The 16,318-nt window shown below is 40.3% G+C and overlaps 1 protein-coding gene across 1 annotated transcript in view; it reads right to left on the bottom strand.

The window, feature by feature from the left end:
* Positions 1-204: 204 nt before the first annotated feature.
* The window catches only part of LOC149314778 (cytosolic phospholipase A2 epsilon-like), a 63,371-nt gene continuing 47,257 nt past the window's right edge, over positions 205-16,318 (bottom strand). The window contains exons 17-21 of the mRNA XM_089523146.1: positions 12,831-12,938; positions 10,091-10,267; positions 8,353-8,519; positions 7,362-7,548; positions 205-416 (exon numbers count right to left, since the gene is read on the bottom strand). Coding sequence (XP_089379272.1) covers positions 205-416; positions 7,362-7,548; positions 8,353-8,519; positions 10,091-10,267; positions 12,831-12,938 — 851 coding nt within the window. The remainder of the gene's footprint in view (positions 417-7,361; positions 7,549-8,352; positions 8,520-10,090; positions 10,268-12,830; positions 12,939-16,318) is intronic.

Raw genomic sequence — 16,318 nt, 5'->3', positions numbered from 1 at the left:
TTATCACTTTGGCTGTTGCCAATATATAAAGTATATTCTTTGAAATAGCCTTTATTTTTGTTTGTTTTCTAGAAGCCAGTATTTTCCTTGATTAAAGATTGCACAGTGTCTTTCTTTTTGGAATTGGATACCTCTATTATCCTGTAGTATTTCTGAATAACGTGCAAAACATTATCGTTGTAGATTATCACTGTAGATTAACAACTATCTCTTCTTATGCTGCCTTTTCCGTTCCACAGCAACACGCAAAGCCTTAATTAACATATCTGTGTTGTTTAGGATGTTGTATTCAGTTAGTTTAACTAACTTTTCAAAGTCTTCTTCAGGATATCGCAAATTATATACATTATAAGGACCAAGTGTACTGGTGAGATCAATGTCACCTTCTTTCATCTCCTCAGGACTACGTTTTATCCCTGTAATTTTAAAAAAGAAAAAAAATTGTCTTATTACAGAGCTGAGGTATAATATATTCTCAGAAAATAATAATGGTGGGTATTAGCACTCCAGAGATTAATTTAGAACTATGTCCAAATAATTTCTTAGATAATAATCAATTTGCTTTCTGTGAAATGGATACTTGGGCTTTGAGGGGTCACAACTGTCAGGGATGATGGGAGTTGTGGCTCTTCACCTCTGGCCTGGAACTCACCACCTGGTTGTGCACCACGCTGACCAGCTTTGGCCAGTTGTTAAAGCTTTGCAAGAGTTGCAGAGAATAGGCTGAAGACCCTGACAAACTCTCCAAGCCTTCTCACTCTTGCTTCCACAGAAGTCTTCACCCTTCTTCACCAGGGTCCTGCTGGTTCTTGTAGCTTCACCCAAGACACCAGACAACTCAGTAGTCTTATATAAAAGATCTACTTTATTCTACTATATACACAGCTCCAAACTATCCAACAATACTCAACTCCTCACTCTCCAATCCACTACTACTACCCACTGCTACTACCCACAAAACATACTGGGATTCATAGTCATTATTATAGTCAAACCAAGGTACCACCTACTGTGGTCTGTTTCCACCCAGTAGGCGTGTATGTCATTCCCATTGGTTCTCTTGTTTCTATCCAGATTAGATGATTTCATCATCTCATCCTTGACCACTTTACAATTGTCAGGTGTGTCCAATTATTCACTATGCATTTCTTGTCCTTGGCACTCAGGACTTGTTAATTCTATTACCATGTACACCTGTGTGGTTCTCCATTGGCTTCTGCTGAGTCACTCTGACTCTCACATACATGTTTTATTTCAATCACTGTATGTCCCATGTTGCTTTTTCCTTAACAATCCCCTCCGAAATAAAATATTGTATGTGACTTAAAATGTCATTCCAACCATTTGTGTTAACCTTTCATGTTTCTCCACTGTTAGTGCTTTCGTGAACAAATCTGCAATGTTATATTGTGTCTCTATGTACCTTAACTCTATTTCTCCTTTTTGTACCATGTCTCTTACATTTTGGTATCTTACACCCACATATTTGGTTCTGTTTTTCAAACTTTCTGTTTCAGCCATTGCTATGCATGATTGTGAATCTTCTTGAATTTCCACTGGTACTCTGAAATTTTCATTCAGGTCAATTAACAATTGTTCAATCCACTGTACCTCGTTCACTATTTCGTTCAATGCTGCAAATTCTGCCTCAGTTGTACTTAACGCTACGTTTGTTTGTTTTCTACTTCTCCAAACTATGGGACTTTCACTATACTTGATTATCATTCCTGTGACTGACTTCTTGTCTCCTGATTCTGATGCAAACGAACTGTCAACAAAACAATCTAGATCAGCGTTGCTGCTTCTTATGATCAACCTTTTGTCTAGTGTTCCTTTCAAGTATCTCAACAAGTGTTTCACGGCTGTCCAATCCTCAATTTTAGGATTAGAAACTCTTCTAGATAAAATGTTCACAGAATACGCAATGTCTGGTCTAGTGTGGCAAGAAATGAATTGTAAAGATCCTATTACGCTCCTGAAAAATGTTTTGTCCTCAAAATCTCTGGTTGTTGGCTCAGAAACGAAACCAGTTGTCATTGGAGCTCTAACTGTCTTAGCATTCTGTAGTCCACACTTTTTTATCAAGTTCTCTATCTTCTTTCTCTGGCTCAATAAACAATGTCCTTCTTGTGTCCACTCAACATTAATGCCTAAATATGACTTCAACAAACCTAAATCCTTCAAAACAAACTTTTCAGACAATTCTCTCTTAACTGACTCAATTTCTTGTTTAGACTTTGCTGCCACGCACAAGTCATCCACATAAATCACTAGCACTATGTCTCCTTTTGTATAAACACAAGCATCTGCCACGCTTCTCTTGTAACCTAGCTTCACTAGCTCATCATTGATGCACAAATTCCATGCTCTGGCACTTTGTTTCAAACCATACAATGCCTTCTTCAATCTATAAACCTTCTGACTTCCATTCTCTTCAAAACCTTGTGGCTGTTCCATAAAAATTTCTTCATCCAAATTTGCATTTAAGTAAGCCGTTTCAAAATCAAAATGCTCTACTACTAAATTCCTTCTTGCTGCTACAGCTAACACCATTCTCAAACTTTCTGGCTTTGCTGTTGGAGAATAAGTCTTATCATAATTCTCATATTGCTGTTGTGCAAAACCCTTAGCTACCAATCTTGCTTTGTACTTAATGCTACCATCAGGCATTTCCTTTCTCTTATACACCCATTTACAACCAATCACTTTCTTATCTTTGGGTCTATCAACAATTTCAAAAACATCTTTGTTCACCAAGCAACTAAATTCACTATCCATTGCTTCACACCATCTTTCCTGTTCTTCCCTAGAAAAGGTTTCCAATTCTTCAAAACTTTCAGGCTCTTCTGCAACTGTACAAGCTCTTGCCTGTGTCACAACAAACCTATCTGGTGACTTTCTAACTCTGTGACTTCGCCTGGGTACGAATTCTGTCGTTCTGCCTCTTTCCTCATCACTGTCTGCACTAGTAGATGCTGTCTTTTTGCTAAATCTCTTGTCTTCTGTCATCCTAGTGGTCACTGGTCTTGTTTGTGTCTCCTCGTCTGAGGTACTACCACTACTGCTGGTTGAGGCTTCTGGCTTGACTGATACTCCTCCGTTTCCTGAAGTTGGTTCAGTCTGTGCTTGCTGCTCACTTGAGCTACCTAATCTCAAGAACACTTCCTTATTGGCATGCAGCTTGTCCCAGCCAGCATGTCTCTCAAAATTTGCAGACCTGGAGTACTGTATCTCTTTTCCTCTCATTAGAAACTTGTAGCTGTTCCCTGAATACCCTAGGAACATTAGCCTTTTGCTTTTGGCTTCTCCTTTCCTTCTGAAACAGGCAGGTATGTACACATGTGCAAATTGCCCAAAAACTCTTAAATACTTGAAATTTGGCACTCTCCCATACAAGACCCTGTAGGGAATGTCTTCAATCTCAGAATGGTACATCCTATTACTTATATGTATTGCAGTCAGAGTAGCTTCTCCCCAGAGACTTTCACCTACGCCTGCATCTGCCATCATACATGCAGAAATCCTTTTTATATCTTGGATTTTTCTCTCTGCTAAACCATCCTCACTTGGACAAGCAGGATTGGTGGTTTCATGTCTTATCCCAACTTTCTGGAACCAATTGTACAGTTGATTATTTAAAAATTCGCCACCTCTATCTGTGACAATAGTCCCAACTTGACTATCAAACCTTCTTTCTATCATCCTGACCCATGCTTTTAAACTTTGTCCAGCTTCTGACTTATTTTTCAGTATTCTTACATATGCAAATCTGGAAAATCTATCAACAATTACCAGAAAATATTTGCTTCCCCCTAGTGACAAACAATTGGCTTGGGCTACATCCGCATGTACATATTGAAATGGTCTCTGAGCAATCCTTTTAGACTTCTTAGCAACTGGATATGCTCTGACCTTCACTTGGTTACATACAGTACAGTCTAAATGATTTTTACATTCTGCCACTTTCAAATCTGGACACATGCTTATTAAACTCTTCAAACACTTAAAGCTTGCATGGCCAAATTTTCTGTGCAGTTCATGTATGCAGTCTTTGTGCAATGGAACATTATCTATAGTATTAGCATTCTCTATCTTATAACTATCAACATTCTCTTCCAGAAAATAAAGCTTATCTTTCTTTAAGCCTATGCCACGCAGTTCCCCATTCAAAGTTATTTTACACAGGTTCTTTTCAAAAGTTACTATATAGTCTCTGTCTGTTAATTTGCTTACTGATAACAAATTGTTTTCTAATTCCTTAACATGCAAAACATCATTAAAGTTTTCTTTCAGCCCTGGAATGTAAACTGTTCCCATTTGATTCACAGTACTAAGCTCATTCCCATCTGCCAAAACTACGGCATTAACATTTGCTGGCTTTCTCTCACTAATTAAGTTAATGTTGTTACACATAGAGGACGAAGCTCCTGAATCTACAAGCCATTTAGAGTTTGCTTTTTGTTTTTCCTTTATCATTGTTGCAAACCCCTTATTATTATTCTTATTGTCCTTCAAAAATGGCGGCTTGGACTGCTTCTGCCTCTGGTCATGTCGAGGTTGCCAAGTGCTCTGTTGCTTGCTTCTATCAGCAGCCAAAAGATTACAGTGCCTCTGCAGGTGTCCTATCTTTTTGCAGTAGAAACATCTCCGTTGCTCCCTTGAAGAAGCTGCCTGGACCATCCCACGCACATCAGGCTTGGCTTGCTCCCTTGGCACAGTCCTGGAAGTTGCTGCGTCATCTCTCTCAGACAGTCTCCTCTGGTTTTCTTCCAGAATTCTGGCCACAACTAAGTCTCTCGTTAATTCTTCAGTTGGTAAGTTCTGCAGAGCATTTGTGATGTTGCCCCAAGTAGAGTCTAGGGACTCAATCAAGATGTAACACTGTTGTTCTCTGCCAATTTCCACGCCTCTAAGCTCAGCTTGCACAAACAAATCTTGCATCTTTTTCAAATGCTGTATTACACATTGCCCCTTTTCCATCTTCTGCCTATAAATTCTTTTTGACCATAGCATTTTTGCAAAGGCAGTGGAAGGAGTGTGCAATCTTTGCAGAGTGTCCCACACATCTTTGGCGGTTTCCTTATCTCTGACATCGTTAATCAAGTCTTCTTCCAGCATTAGGAAAAGACAGGCTTTAGCTTTACTATCTTTCTCTTTCGTAGCTGCGTTTGCAGCGGCAGGCAGCCCGGCTTGAACAGTGTCCCACAAACTTTCTTTTACTAGCAGAGACTGGGCATAAATCTTCCAGGTGGAGTAGTTGCTTCTATTCAATTTGCTAAACTTCAAAATCTCCATTTTAATTTGTGCAGTGACTCAATTGACACAGTCCTTCTGAGTATGCACAGCTGACCCCTTTTGGGCTTTATCAAAACACAGGAGGAGTTACTCACGGAGCTTTTCAGTGCAGCGTAAAAAGCTTGCTCTGATCTGTCTTCCACTCTCTGGAACTTTCAGCTTCTGTGGATGCTGGGTGCTGCAGTGACTGGGCCCATAACCCTTGTCAGGGATGATGGGAGTTGTGGCTCTTCACCTCTGGCCTGGAACTCACCACCTGGTTGTGCACCACGCTGACCAGCTTTGGCCAGTTGTTAAAGCTTTGCAAGAGTTGCAGAGAATAGGCTGAAGACCCTGACAAACTCTCCAAGCCTTCTCACTCTTGCTTCCACAGAAGTCTTCACCCTTCTTCACCAGGGTCCTGCTGGTTCTTGTAGCTTCACCCAAGACACCAGACAACTCAGTAGTCTTATATAAAAGATCTACTTTATTCTACTATATACACAGCTCCAAACTATCCAACAATACTCAACTCCTCACTCTCCAATCCACTACTACTACCCACTGCTACTACCCACAAAACATACTGGGATTCATAGTCATTATTATAGTCAAACCAAGGTACCACCTACTGTGGTCTGTTTCCACCCAGTAGGCGTGTACGTCATTCCCATTGGTTCTCTTGTTTCTATCCAGATTAGATGATTTCATCATCTCATCCTTGACCACTTTACAATTGTCAGGTGTGTCCAATTATTCACTATGCATTTCTTGTCCTTGGCACTCAGGACTTGTTAATTCTATTACCATGTACACCTGTGTGGTTCTCCATTGGCTTCTGCTGAGTCACTCTGACTCTCACATACATGTTTTATTTCAATCACTGTATGTCCCATGTTGCTTTTTCCTTAACAACAACTATATAATATGCAACTGGAACTCAAATTGTTCATTTTTCTTCTATTAAATATTTGAAGGGATGTCATATTGAGGAAGGAGCAAGCTTGTTTTCTGCTGCTCCAGAGACTAGGACCTGGAGCAATGGATGCAAGCTACAGGAAAAGAGATCCCATTTCAACATTAGAAGGAACTTCCTGACAGTGAGGGCTGTTTGACAGTGGAACACACTCCCTCAGAGTGTAGTTGAGTCTCCCTCCTTAGAGGTCTTTAAACAGAGGCTGGATGGCCATCTGTCGGGGATGCTTTGATTGAGATTTCCTGCATGGCAGAATGGGGTTGGACTGGATGGGCCTTGTGGTCTCTTCCAACTCCTATGATTCTAAATTTCTTGCACAAGGTATATATCTCAGAGTCACATTAGCTTGTTGTTGTTTTATGCCTTCAAGTCATTTTTAATTTATGGCGACTCTAAAGGTGAACCTCTCATAGAATTTTCTTGGCATGTTTCTTTAGAGAGGGATTGCCATCCTCTGAAGCTGAGAGTGTGTGACTTGCCCAAGGTCACCCAGTGGGTTTCTGTGGCCGAGTGGGGATCTGAACCCTTGTCTCCAGAGCCATAGTCCAATAGTCAAATCATTACACCATTCTGGCTCTCCCATATCGGTTTGCCTGCTGTGAAATGTGTGCTGCAACAGAAAACCAAGGGTTCAAACAACTGGATTCATGTTTCGAAACTCAGGTCCCACCTCTGCCTTGTACTTAAGATAGGGATGGACAACCTGTGGCCATCCAGATGTTGTTGGACTGCAACATCTATCAGCCTATCCAGCATAGCCAGTGGTGAAGGGATGATGGGTGTTGTCCAACAAAATATAGAGAGCCACCTATTGCACAGATTTGAGTTGGATTGTGAAGCAAGTTATTTTTTCTTCCAGCCTCAACATTTTGAGATAAGGAAAATTGTATGCTATGACAACAAGACATTGTGCACCACTTGGAGCACTTCTGCAAAAGCAGGCATTTTGTCTAATTTAAACCTCTGTTAGGTATTCCCATATGCAAATAACCTTGTTCCACATGTCTCAACTGGAGTTCCTTCCTTGTTTCTCTTTTAACCAACTCTCCCAGTCTGTCAGAGAACTAAGTCAGTCATGATGAAATGAGAAAGAACACCCATGCAAACTTACCAGGTGCTTTGTACTCTCTGAAGGTGTCACAAACCAATGGAAAAAGCAGCACTAAAGGAGTCTCAGGGTCTTCTTGTTCTCCCAACAGGTAGCACTCCTTCACATGTTTTTCTGTTTCATCTCTTGGAACATTTTTGGGAAATGGAATTCCTTGTTTTGAGAAATAATCTGAGGCTTTTGACAGAGGCTATATTTGTTGGGGTGGGTTAAATTATAAAAACAAGATGTTAGAAGTACACTCTTCCATAAATGGAATGGGAGCAGAATCACACTTGCACCTACTTTTCAGCCCATACTTTTCAGACTCCTAGAATATTGTTTTTCTTCTGGCCTTTATTTGATTTCTAGAAAATTTATTTCTGTTATGAATAAATGAGGGAGAGCAACTGGGAAAGGGCAAGAAGCAGTAACAGAACATTAGCTTCAGAAGCATTATCTGAGCATTTGCAAATCCATGGGACTTAATCTGTAATTATGCCAATGGCAGTGGCAGCAAAGGTGTTTTCCTTTGTAGAACAGAGGACTGCCAAGAAAGATTTCCATTGTACAGCAGATCTTGGCTTGGCTAGACTAGTGCTGTTTTTGTAGACAGGATGTAATAACACCAAAGACCACTTCCAGCCAAACTCTACTTGGTATATCCATACAAATGTACAGTAAGATAACACAGATCTAAATGGAACTGTTTTTAGAAGTTGTAAAAAAAGATAGTGGGATATTATTTTTTTCACACTTTCATAGGTTTTAACAGTTTTTATCTCTCATCAGAAAGGGAAATAGTGTCAACAATTCAAATAGCATTTGTCATTTTCCTACTCTCAGAGCTCTGAATTTACTGATAGCAGAGGAGGAAGCAGCTGCAAGAATAAGATTTCAACAGAAGAGATGACAGTGGGTTCAGACAAACAACTTCCTCTTTGTAAATGAGTAACAGTTAGAAGCACATTAGTCATGCAGTTATTGCTATATAAAAAATTTTGAGTCTTCTCACCAATAACTGTGATCCTGAGCTGTAATTTAAATGTATCATTAAGTCCACTTTTCTCTCAGGCCTCATGAGAGGTGGATAGCTGGTATCGAGGGAAAATGCAGTATCTACCAGATATAGGTAGTCTTCAGATCCCGTCAACTTATTTGGAAAATTGTCAAGATCACAGTCTAAAAGAAATACATTTATTCTCAAAAGCAGGCAAGGCTTCCTCTTTGTGAAATGAAGAAAGAAACAGAAAGCACAATGTAGATACAATTTACCTTCCCTTCTATACATGTAACATTCCAACAGATCAGGAAGTATCCTCTCACTGAATATTTTCATATTTTCATATTTTGACATTTAGAGTCAGTCATGTTTTTAAGAGGTCATGATAATCTTTGGAACATTAGGAAGTTTCATGTGGGAAAGGCATGCTGACCCAAAGACATGTGGAAGACCTAGATAGTACCATAATAAAAGTTAAATGGGTTTGCTGATTATTCCAGCCTCCTCCAGACTCCCTGTATGACCTCTCGTGATGAAAACTATGTAGTCCCAAAGCAGTTAAATATCATACTTCCACCTCATTCTGGACTGTTTCTGTATTCACTCTTCTTACTTGACTATCCAGAGTTGTCACAAATCCAATCAATGTTTTGTCACTCTGGAGTTAAATGCATCAGTTGCTCCACAGTCCTTTTGTCAATTCCATGGGAAGACCATCAAGTCTTTTTTACTCTGTGTGGGAACGTCAAATACCCTCCAGGAGTGCAAAACAGGATATAAATATGCACCCCACACATGGCCAGTTTTCTGCTACAGACTGAGGTTCTGTTCTCCAGATCAGAGTTTTACACTCTGTATAGTCTTCACACTCAGTCTGAGCCACTCTCTGTCTTACATGGAACCCTCTCATCAGGAGTGTAATTATCACCCCTTCTAATTCCCGATTTCTGACTATCCATTCTTTCACATCTTTATTTCTGTTAGCCTTGTATTGTTCTTTTTAGGTTGTATTGTATTTGTATGTTTGCACATTTCTAAATAAAACTCTCTTATTCACCGAAACCAGAGTTACTCTGCAGTTTGTACTGGTATATATAGGTGGAAAGTTAGCCACCTCTTGCAGGCTTCCTTTTGTTACCGTAGGTTACCCACCTCTTGCAGGTATCCTTTTGAAATAATAATTCCCCTCTTAAATACCAAGGTGATACTGACACTGTTGGTGAGGACCTACATCTCCTCACCATCTTTTTGGGTAAGAGGAGACAGATGTTTCTTTTAATTTCTTTCCATCTGGAAGAAGAGCCATGGATGGAGGGGGGCTTCAAAATGATGGGGAGAGATACTAGGCCACTTGACAATTATTTGCCCATGAAGAAAAGAAAATAGTCATCAGTTGGTGTACTTGTGGCCCTTCAGATATTTGGATGGAAGTCATCCTATGAAAGATCCAGGAGAAGTCCCTCAACAAAGCAAAGGGGCAGGAGAATTCCACATCCTACCCATGAGGATCCTGCCCCTGTCCTCCAGACTGGAAAGGTTAGCAGGGTAAATCTCTTTTACTTCCATTCTCTCTTTGAAGGGTGGGGCCCCAATGCCTAATTCCATCTAGGCTACTGGTTGGGTCCCGTTGCACTGAAATCAAACTTCTCTACCCCTGTGCTAAAGACTTACAGTCATGTCAAGACATCAGCTGTTGATGATAAAAACTATTCAAAGGGAACTTCTATTAAATATAAAGTTTTCACTATACCTTTCCACTTAGAAAATTTGCTTTCTAGGTATTTGTCATTCATTGAGCAGCCTCTTAAAAAATTAGGGACAACCGAAATGGCAGGTCGCCACATTATAATATCTTGAAAAATACTGGCAAGGCTTTCTGGAGGACACTCTGTACGAGTAGGTAGAATATATGCTTCGGTGGGTACATCTGCAGAAGAAACAAGAAACACAGTAAATGCATAATATTTTCATATTAGTTCTTCATAGTAACAGTTGTGTGATTCTATGACATTCATTTCTCATTCCATCAATGATTTCTATAAGTTTACTTTTGTTTCTCTTATGGTTAAAACCTCAGATTACTTTTTCAGAGATAGTCTGCACATATTACATTCCTCATATGAAGGAAACTGGAAGGAAACTCCACCTTATGGTTTGTTTATGCCATAGCTGCCACTGTGCAGCATGCAATTTTTCTGTGTTATGCTGAGCAGCCTTCAATGATGTTGCCTTACTTACTGTGTTGGGACGATAGCTCCCATAATTCCTCAAGCAACATAGCTGGCTGTGAGAGTAGGGATATCATAATTCAAAACATCAGGTAGGGAAAAGATGGGATATAGGGTTTCTGTTTAGTTTATTAAATCCCACATGCCTCATAATTCCCCCAGCTATAATTGGGGAGGGGGGATAACAACGACAACAACAATACATTTTATTTCTTGCATGCCTCTCACCAAGGCTCAAGGTGGGATACATGATAGATTAAAACACATAAAACAATTTAAACACATAGGTCAAAGGACACATTAAAATCATCCAACTTTAAAATTAAAAATATACCAATTTAAAATTCATAGTTTAAAATCAACTGGGCAGGCCTGCCAGAAGAAATAGCTCTTTAATTCTGTTTTAAATTCAGGAAACATGTTTAACTGTCAAATCTCTCCTGGCAGGTCATTCCACAGTCTTGGGGTGGCTGATGAAAAGTGTCATTTGGGTGACACTTGCCAGACTAGTCATGTTCAGTTGAAGTAAATGTCCCCCAGAGCAACTGAGTTTACAGGCTGGATTACACAGTTACCACTGCTGTGTAGGTACAGGATTTCTGGTGCCACTTTTATCAAGGTAGTAAAAGAAATGTCAAATATATTGATTAGAAAGGTATTCACTCACAAAAGTGCTACCACGTACCAGTGCAGGAGGTAGCCATGCAACAATACCTACATTTGAACTCTTTTGCAGTGTGATTCTATGCATGTCTACTCAGCAGTAATTTTCACTGGATTCAATGAAGCTTACTCCCCAAAGGACAGTTTGTGTAAGATGGAAGTCTCTGTGTGCCACACTTGTAGTGAATGTGAATACTATAGTGCTGCTGGGACAAACTCTTTCTTTTTTCAAAGAATCTGTGTCCCTTTTGCCAAGACTGCCATTTCAGATTTTACAATGGAAGAAAACATTCAGCAGGTTTTGGGAATGAGAACTGGCCATGAAAAAGAAAACAACAAATTGGCTCTTTCGTGACTTAGGTGGGTTACAGACTGCCGAATAGCAGCGGTCTGCCACCGCTGCCGGTTGCAGTGTCTGGGAACCGCAGCAGCCAAACGGCGCGGTTCCCGGACACTGCAAAGAAGGAGTGCGAAAATCGCGCTCCTTCCTGGGCCCCAGATGTGACGCCGTGAGGCGCTAGTCGCGCACTCGCAGTATCATTTCCGGGGCACGACGTGCGGACGCAGTGCGTCCGCTACATCAAGATGGCGGCAGCCATGTGGAACAGCCACCGCCATTTTGTATGGACTGGGTCCGTATTAGGGTTAGGGGCGTCAGGAAGTGATGCCCCTTTCTAACCCTAATACGGACCCAGTCCGTATTTTCAGGCCCATCTGTAATGGGCCTTCGATTCTTAGGGGCAATCATAATATTTTATTGAAAATGTATAAGTATTATATTGATACAATACAAACATATTGTGGAAACACTTGCATTGAAAGAGCTAGAACTGACTACAGCTGAGTTTACAGTTAATGGAAAATCTGGATTTGCTGCCATGTAATTCATTTTAGAACTTGTTTTTATTTGTTATTTTAAATAACTATAGGCCACTTTTCAGCTGAAAAAAAAGCCCCCCAAAAGGCATGGAGGTCAAATAATAATGATAACAACAACAGAACACAAAATAACATCAGTAAAATTGCATTTATGCTCTGTCCTTCATATCTATCAACTGCATTTCAGATGGTCGTAGGACATATAGTACACTCCCTCCACCCTGTTTATGGAACTCGCACAAAAGGTCTGGCTATCCTCTACACTTCTATCTTTCAGGCACTCATTTTTTTAAATCTATTCACATGCTTCTAGGGAGAAATGCGAGTGACTAAATCATCTGTCACTGCTGCTCTTTTTATTTTATTTTTAAATGAAATTTTGGAAATATTTGTAATTTATGGTTTTAGATATTTGCCATTTAGACACACAATTCTGGGGTTTTTTAGATTTGCAATTTCAGGTGTTTTAAGTAATCTGTGGGTTTAATAATAAATAATAAAGTATTATGCTAGCATGTTAGCCACTCTGTGCCCTTACAAGGAAAGATGGAGTACAAATCAAAATAATGAAATTTTTTGTAGGGTGCTCAAATTATTAATCTGGATTGAAGAAATGCCTTAAAGAAACTATAAAATACTCATATCATCAGGCATATGGAGGGAGAATACAGATATCTTTAATTTTAACTAATAAGCAAAGCAGGATAAACATTAACTTGCCAAGGTCAGTTACTCTGTCTCGTGTCCACATCTCCCAAAAATCCTCTGAACTAACTGTCATAAACCAGACATCCATAAGATTCAATGAAAATACACTACTCCAGATTCCTGTGAGGTGCGAGAAAAGAAATAAGAGTCATTCAAGAAGCCTTAAGAATTCTTGTTGAGATGAAATTTTTTTAAAAAATATTTTCTTATTTTGAGTTTTCTTTTGGTACAGCTGGCCCTCCATACCCACAGATTCTGCATTTAACCATTCACAGACTAAAAATAATAATTTAAAAAATGGGAAAAATACCCCCCTCCCCAAAAAATAAACCTTGATTTTTGCAATTTTATAAAAGGATACCATTTTACTGCCCCATTGTAGCTAATGGGACTTGAGCATCCATAGATTTTGGTATCCACTGGTGGTCCTGGAACCAAACCTTAGTAGATACCAAAAGCCCACAGTACAAACTGCTCATGTTGAGCCCCCAAGAAGTTATTAGAAAACATTTCCTTACCACCATCCAGAAAATACTCAATACAGTGACTCCTACAAATTTGTTACCAGCCAATAACTTAAAGTATCTCAGCAATCAATATTTTTTAAACTCAGCCTCTGAGGCTGGAGTGAGGATACAGAGTGGAAGTGGGAATTATCACATGCTAAATTGCCACCTAATAGCTGCCTGCCATCATCCTGGGTCCAAGCCATGCTCCACCAGTACTTTTAAGAAGCTGGAAAGCTTCCGGCTTCTAAATCAGTCTCTGAACTGAATTGGGATACATCTTGATTTGTAATTGTCATCTAACTAATCTCATCCAATGCTGGCAGAGCACAGCTGAGACCCAGCTTGGACCTTGGCTGATGGCAGGCGTGCTTATGCAGCGATGTAGCATGTGAAATGTGAAGAGAAATAGGCCAAACAGGAAAGGAGGAGGAATTGCCTTATATGTCAGGGACATTTACATCAGTGAAGAGATTCAGGACATCAATCCTGGAAGCCAGGTGGAGAGCATCTGGATAAAAATTAAAGGGCAGGGAAACAACAAGGATGTTATGGTGGGCGTCTACTACAGACCCCCAAGTCAGACTGAGGAATTGGATGATGTCTTTCTAAAACAGATAACCACACACTCAGAAAGGAGAGGTGTAGTAGTGATGGGCGACTTCAACTATCCTGATATTTGCTGGAAGTCAAACTCAGCAAAATCCTCAAGGTCTAGTAAATTCCTCACTTGCCTCGAAGACAATTTCATTGTCCAAAAGGTGGAAGAGGCAACAAGGGGTTCAACTATTCTAGATCTGATCCTAACCAACAAGGATGACTTGGTTAATGGGGTGCAAGTGGTGGAATCCTTAGGTGGGAGTGACCATGTTCTCCTGGAGTTTGTTATACCATGGAAAGGAGAAACCAGGCATAGTCAGACACGCATCCTAGACTTTAGGAAAGCTGATTTTAGTAAACTTAAAGAAATACTGGGTGTGATCCCATGGTCAACAATACTAAAAGAGAAGGGAGCTCAAGATGGATGGGAGTTTTAAGAAAGGGAGATTCTGAAGGCACAATTTCAAACAGTTCCAATGAGGAAGAAAAATGGGAGATGTCTCAAGAAACCAGGATGGATGACTAAAGAACTTTCAACTGAGCTAAGATTAAAAAGAGACATGTATAAGAAATGGAAAAATGGGGAAATCACCAAAGAGGAATTCAAACAAATAGCAAGCCTGTGTAGGGGTAAAGTCAGAAAAGCCAAAGCACAGAATGAACTCAGGCTTGCTAGAGAGGTTAAGAACAACAAAAAGGGCTTTTTTTGGATATGTCCGCAGCAAAAGGAAGAAGAAGGAAACGGTAGGGCCACTGCGTGCAGAAGATGGCAAAATACTAACAGAGGACAGAGAAAAGGCAGAATTACTCAACACTTTCTTTGCCTCAGTCTTCTCAGAAAAGGCAAAGGCAACTCAACCTGACGATAATGAAGCAGAGGACATAAAAGAGGAATTTCAGCACAGAATAAGTAAAGAGATAGTACAGGAATACCTGTTCAACCTAAACAAATATAAGTCTCCAGGACCAGATGAACTACATCCAAGGGTATTAAAAGAACTGGCAAATGTAATATCAGAGCCATTGGCAATAATCTTTAAGAAGTCCTGGAGAACAGGAGAAATCCCAGCAGACTGGAGGAGGGCAAACGTTGTCCCCATCTTCAAAAAAGGGAAAAGAGAGGATCCCAACAATTATTGTCCAGTTAGTCTGACATCGATACCAGGAAAGATTCTAGAGCAGATAATTAAACAAAAAGTCTGTGAACATCTAGAAAGCAATTCCATAATCACAAAAAGTCAACACGGGTTTCAGAGAAAGAAATCATGCCAGACAAACCTGATCTCTTTTTTTGATAAAATTACCAACTTGTTAGATGAAGGGAATGCTGTGGATGTAGTATATCTTGACTTCAGTAAGGCCTTTGACAAAGTTCCCCATGATATTCTTGCAAACAAGCTTGTAAAATGTGGGCTAGACAAAGTAACTGTTACATGGATTTGTAATTGGTTGACTGGCCGAAGCCAAAGAGTGCTCAACAATGGCTCCTTTTCATCCTGGAAAGAAGTGACCAGTGGGGTCCCACAGGGCTCTGTCCTGGGCCCAGTGCTATTCAACATCTTTATCAATGACTTGGAGGACAAAATTGGGGGCATACTTATCAAATTTGCAGATGACACCAAATTAGGGGGAGTAGCTAATACTCCAGAGGACAGGATCAAGATTCAAAATGACCTGAACAGACTAGAAAACTGGGCCATAGCTAACAAAATGAAATTCAACACAGAGAAATGTAAGGTACTGCACTTAGGGCGGAAAAACGAAAAGCACAGATATAGGATGGGGGACACCTGGCTGAATGAAACTACGTGTGAAAGGGATCTAGGAGTCCAAGTAGACCACAAGTTGAACATGAGTCAACAGTGTGATGCAGCAGCTAACAAGGCCAATGCGATTTTAGGCTGCATCAATAGAAGTATAGTGTCTAGATCAAGGGAAGTCATAGTGCCACTATATTCTGCTCTGGTCAGGCCCCACCTGGAATATTGTGTCCAGTTCTGGGCACCACAATTCAAAAAGGACATTGAGAAACTGGAGCGTGTCCAAAGGAGGGCGACTAAAATGGTAAAAGGTCTGGAAACCATGCCCTACGAGGAACGGCTTAGGGAGCTGGGGATGTTTAGCCTGGAGAAGAGAAGATTAAGAGGTGATATGATAGCCCTGTTCAAATATTTGAAGGGATGTCATATTGAGGAGGGAGCAAGCTTGTTTTCTGCTGCTCCAGAGACTAGGACCCGAAGCAATGGATGCAAACTGCAGGAAAAGAGATTCCACCTCAACATTAGGAGGAACTTCCTGACAGTAAGGGCTGTTCCACAGTGGAACAAACTCCCTTGGAGTGTAGTGGAGTCTCCTTCCTTGGAGGTCTTCAAGCAGAGGCTGGATGGCTATCTG

Source organism: Sceloporus occidentalis, unplaced genomic scaffold (genome assembly GCF_023333645.1).
Source record: "Sceloporus occidentalis isolate IW3139 unplaced genomic scaffold, rSceOcc1.0.p SCAF_4, whole genome shotgun sequence".
NCBI lineage: Eukaryota > Metazoa > Chordata > Lepidosauria > Squamata > Phrynosomatidae > Sceloporus > Sceloporus occidentalis.
This window is presented reverse-complemented; position numbering and strand designations above follow the sequence as displayed.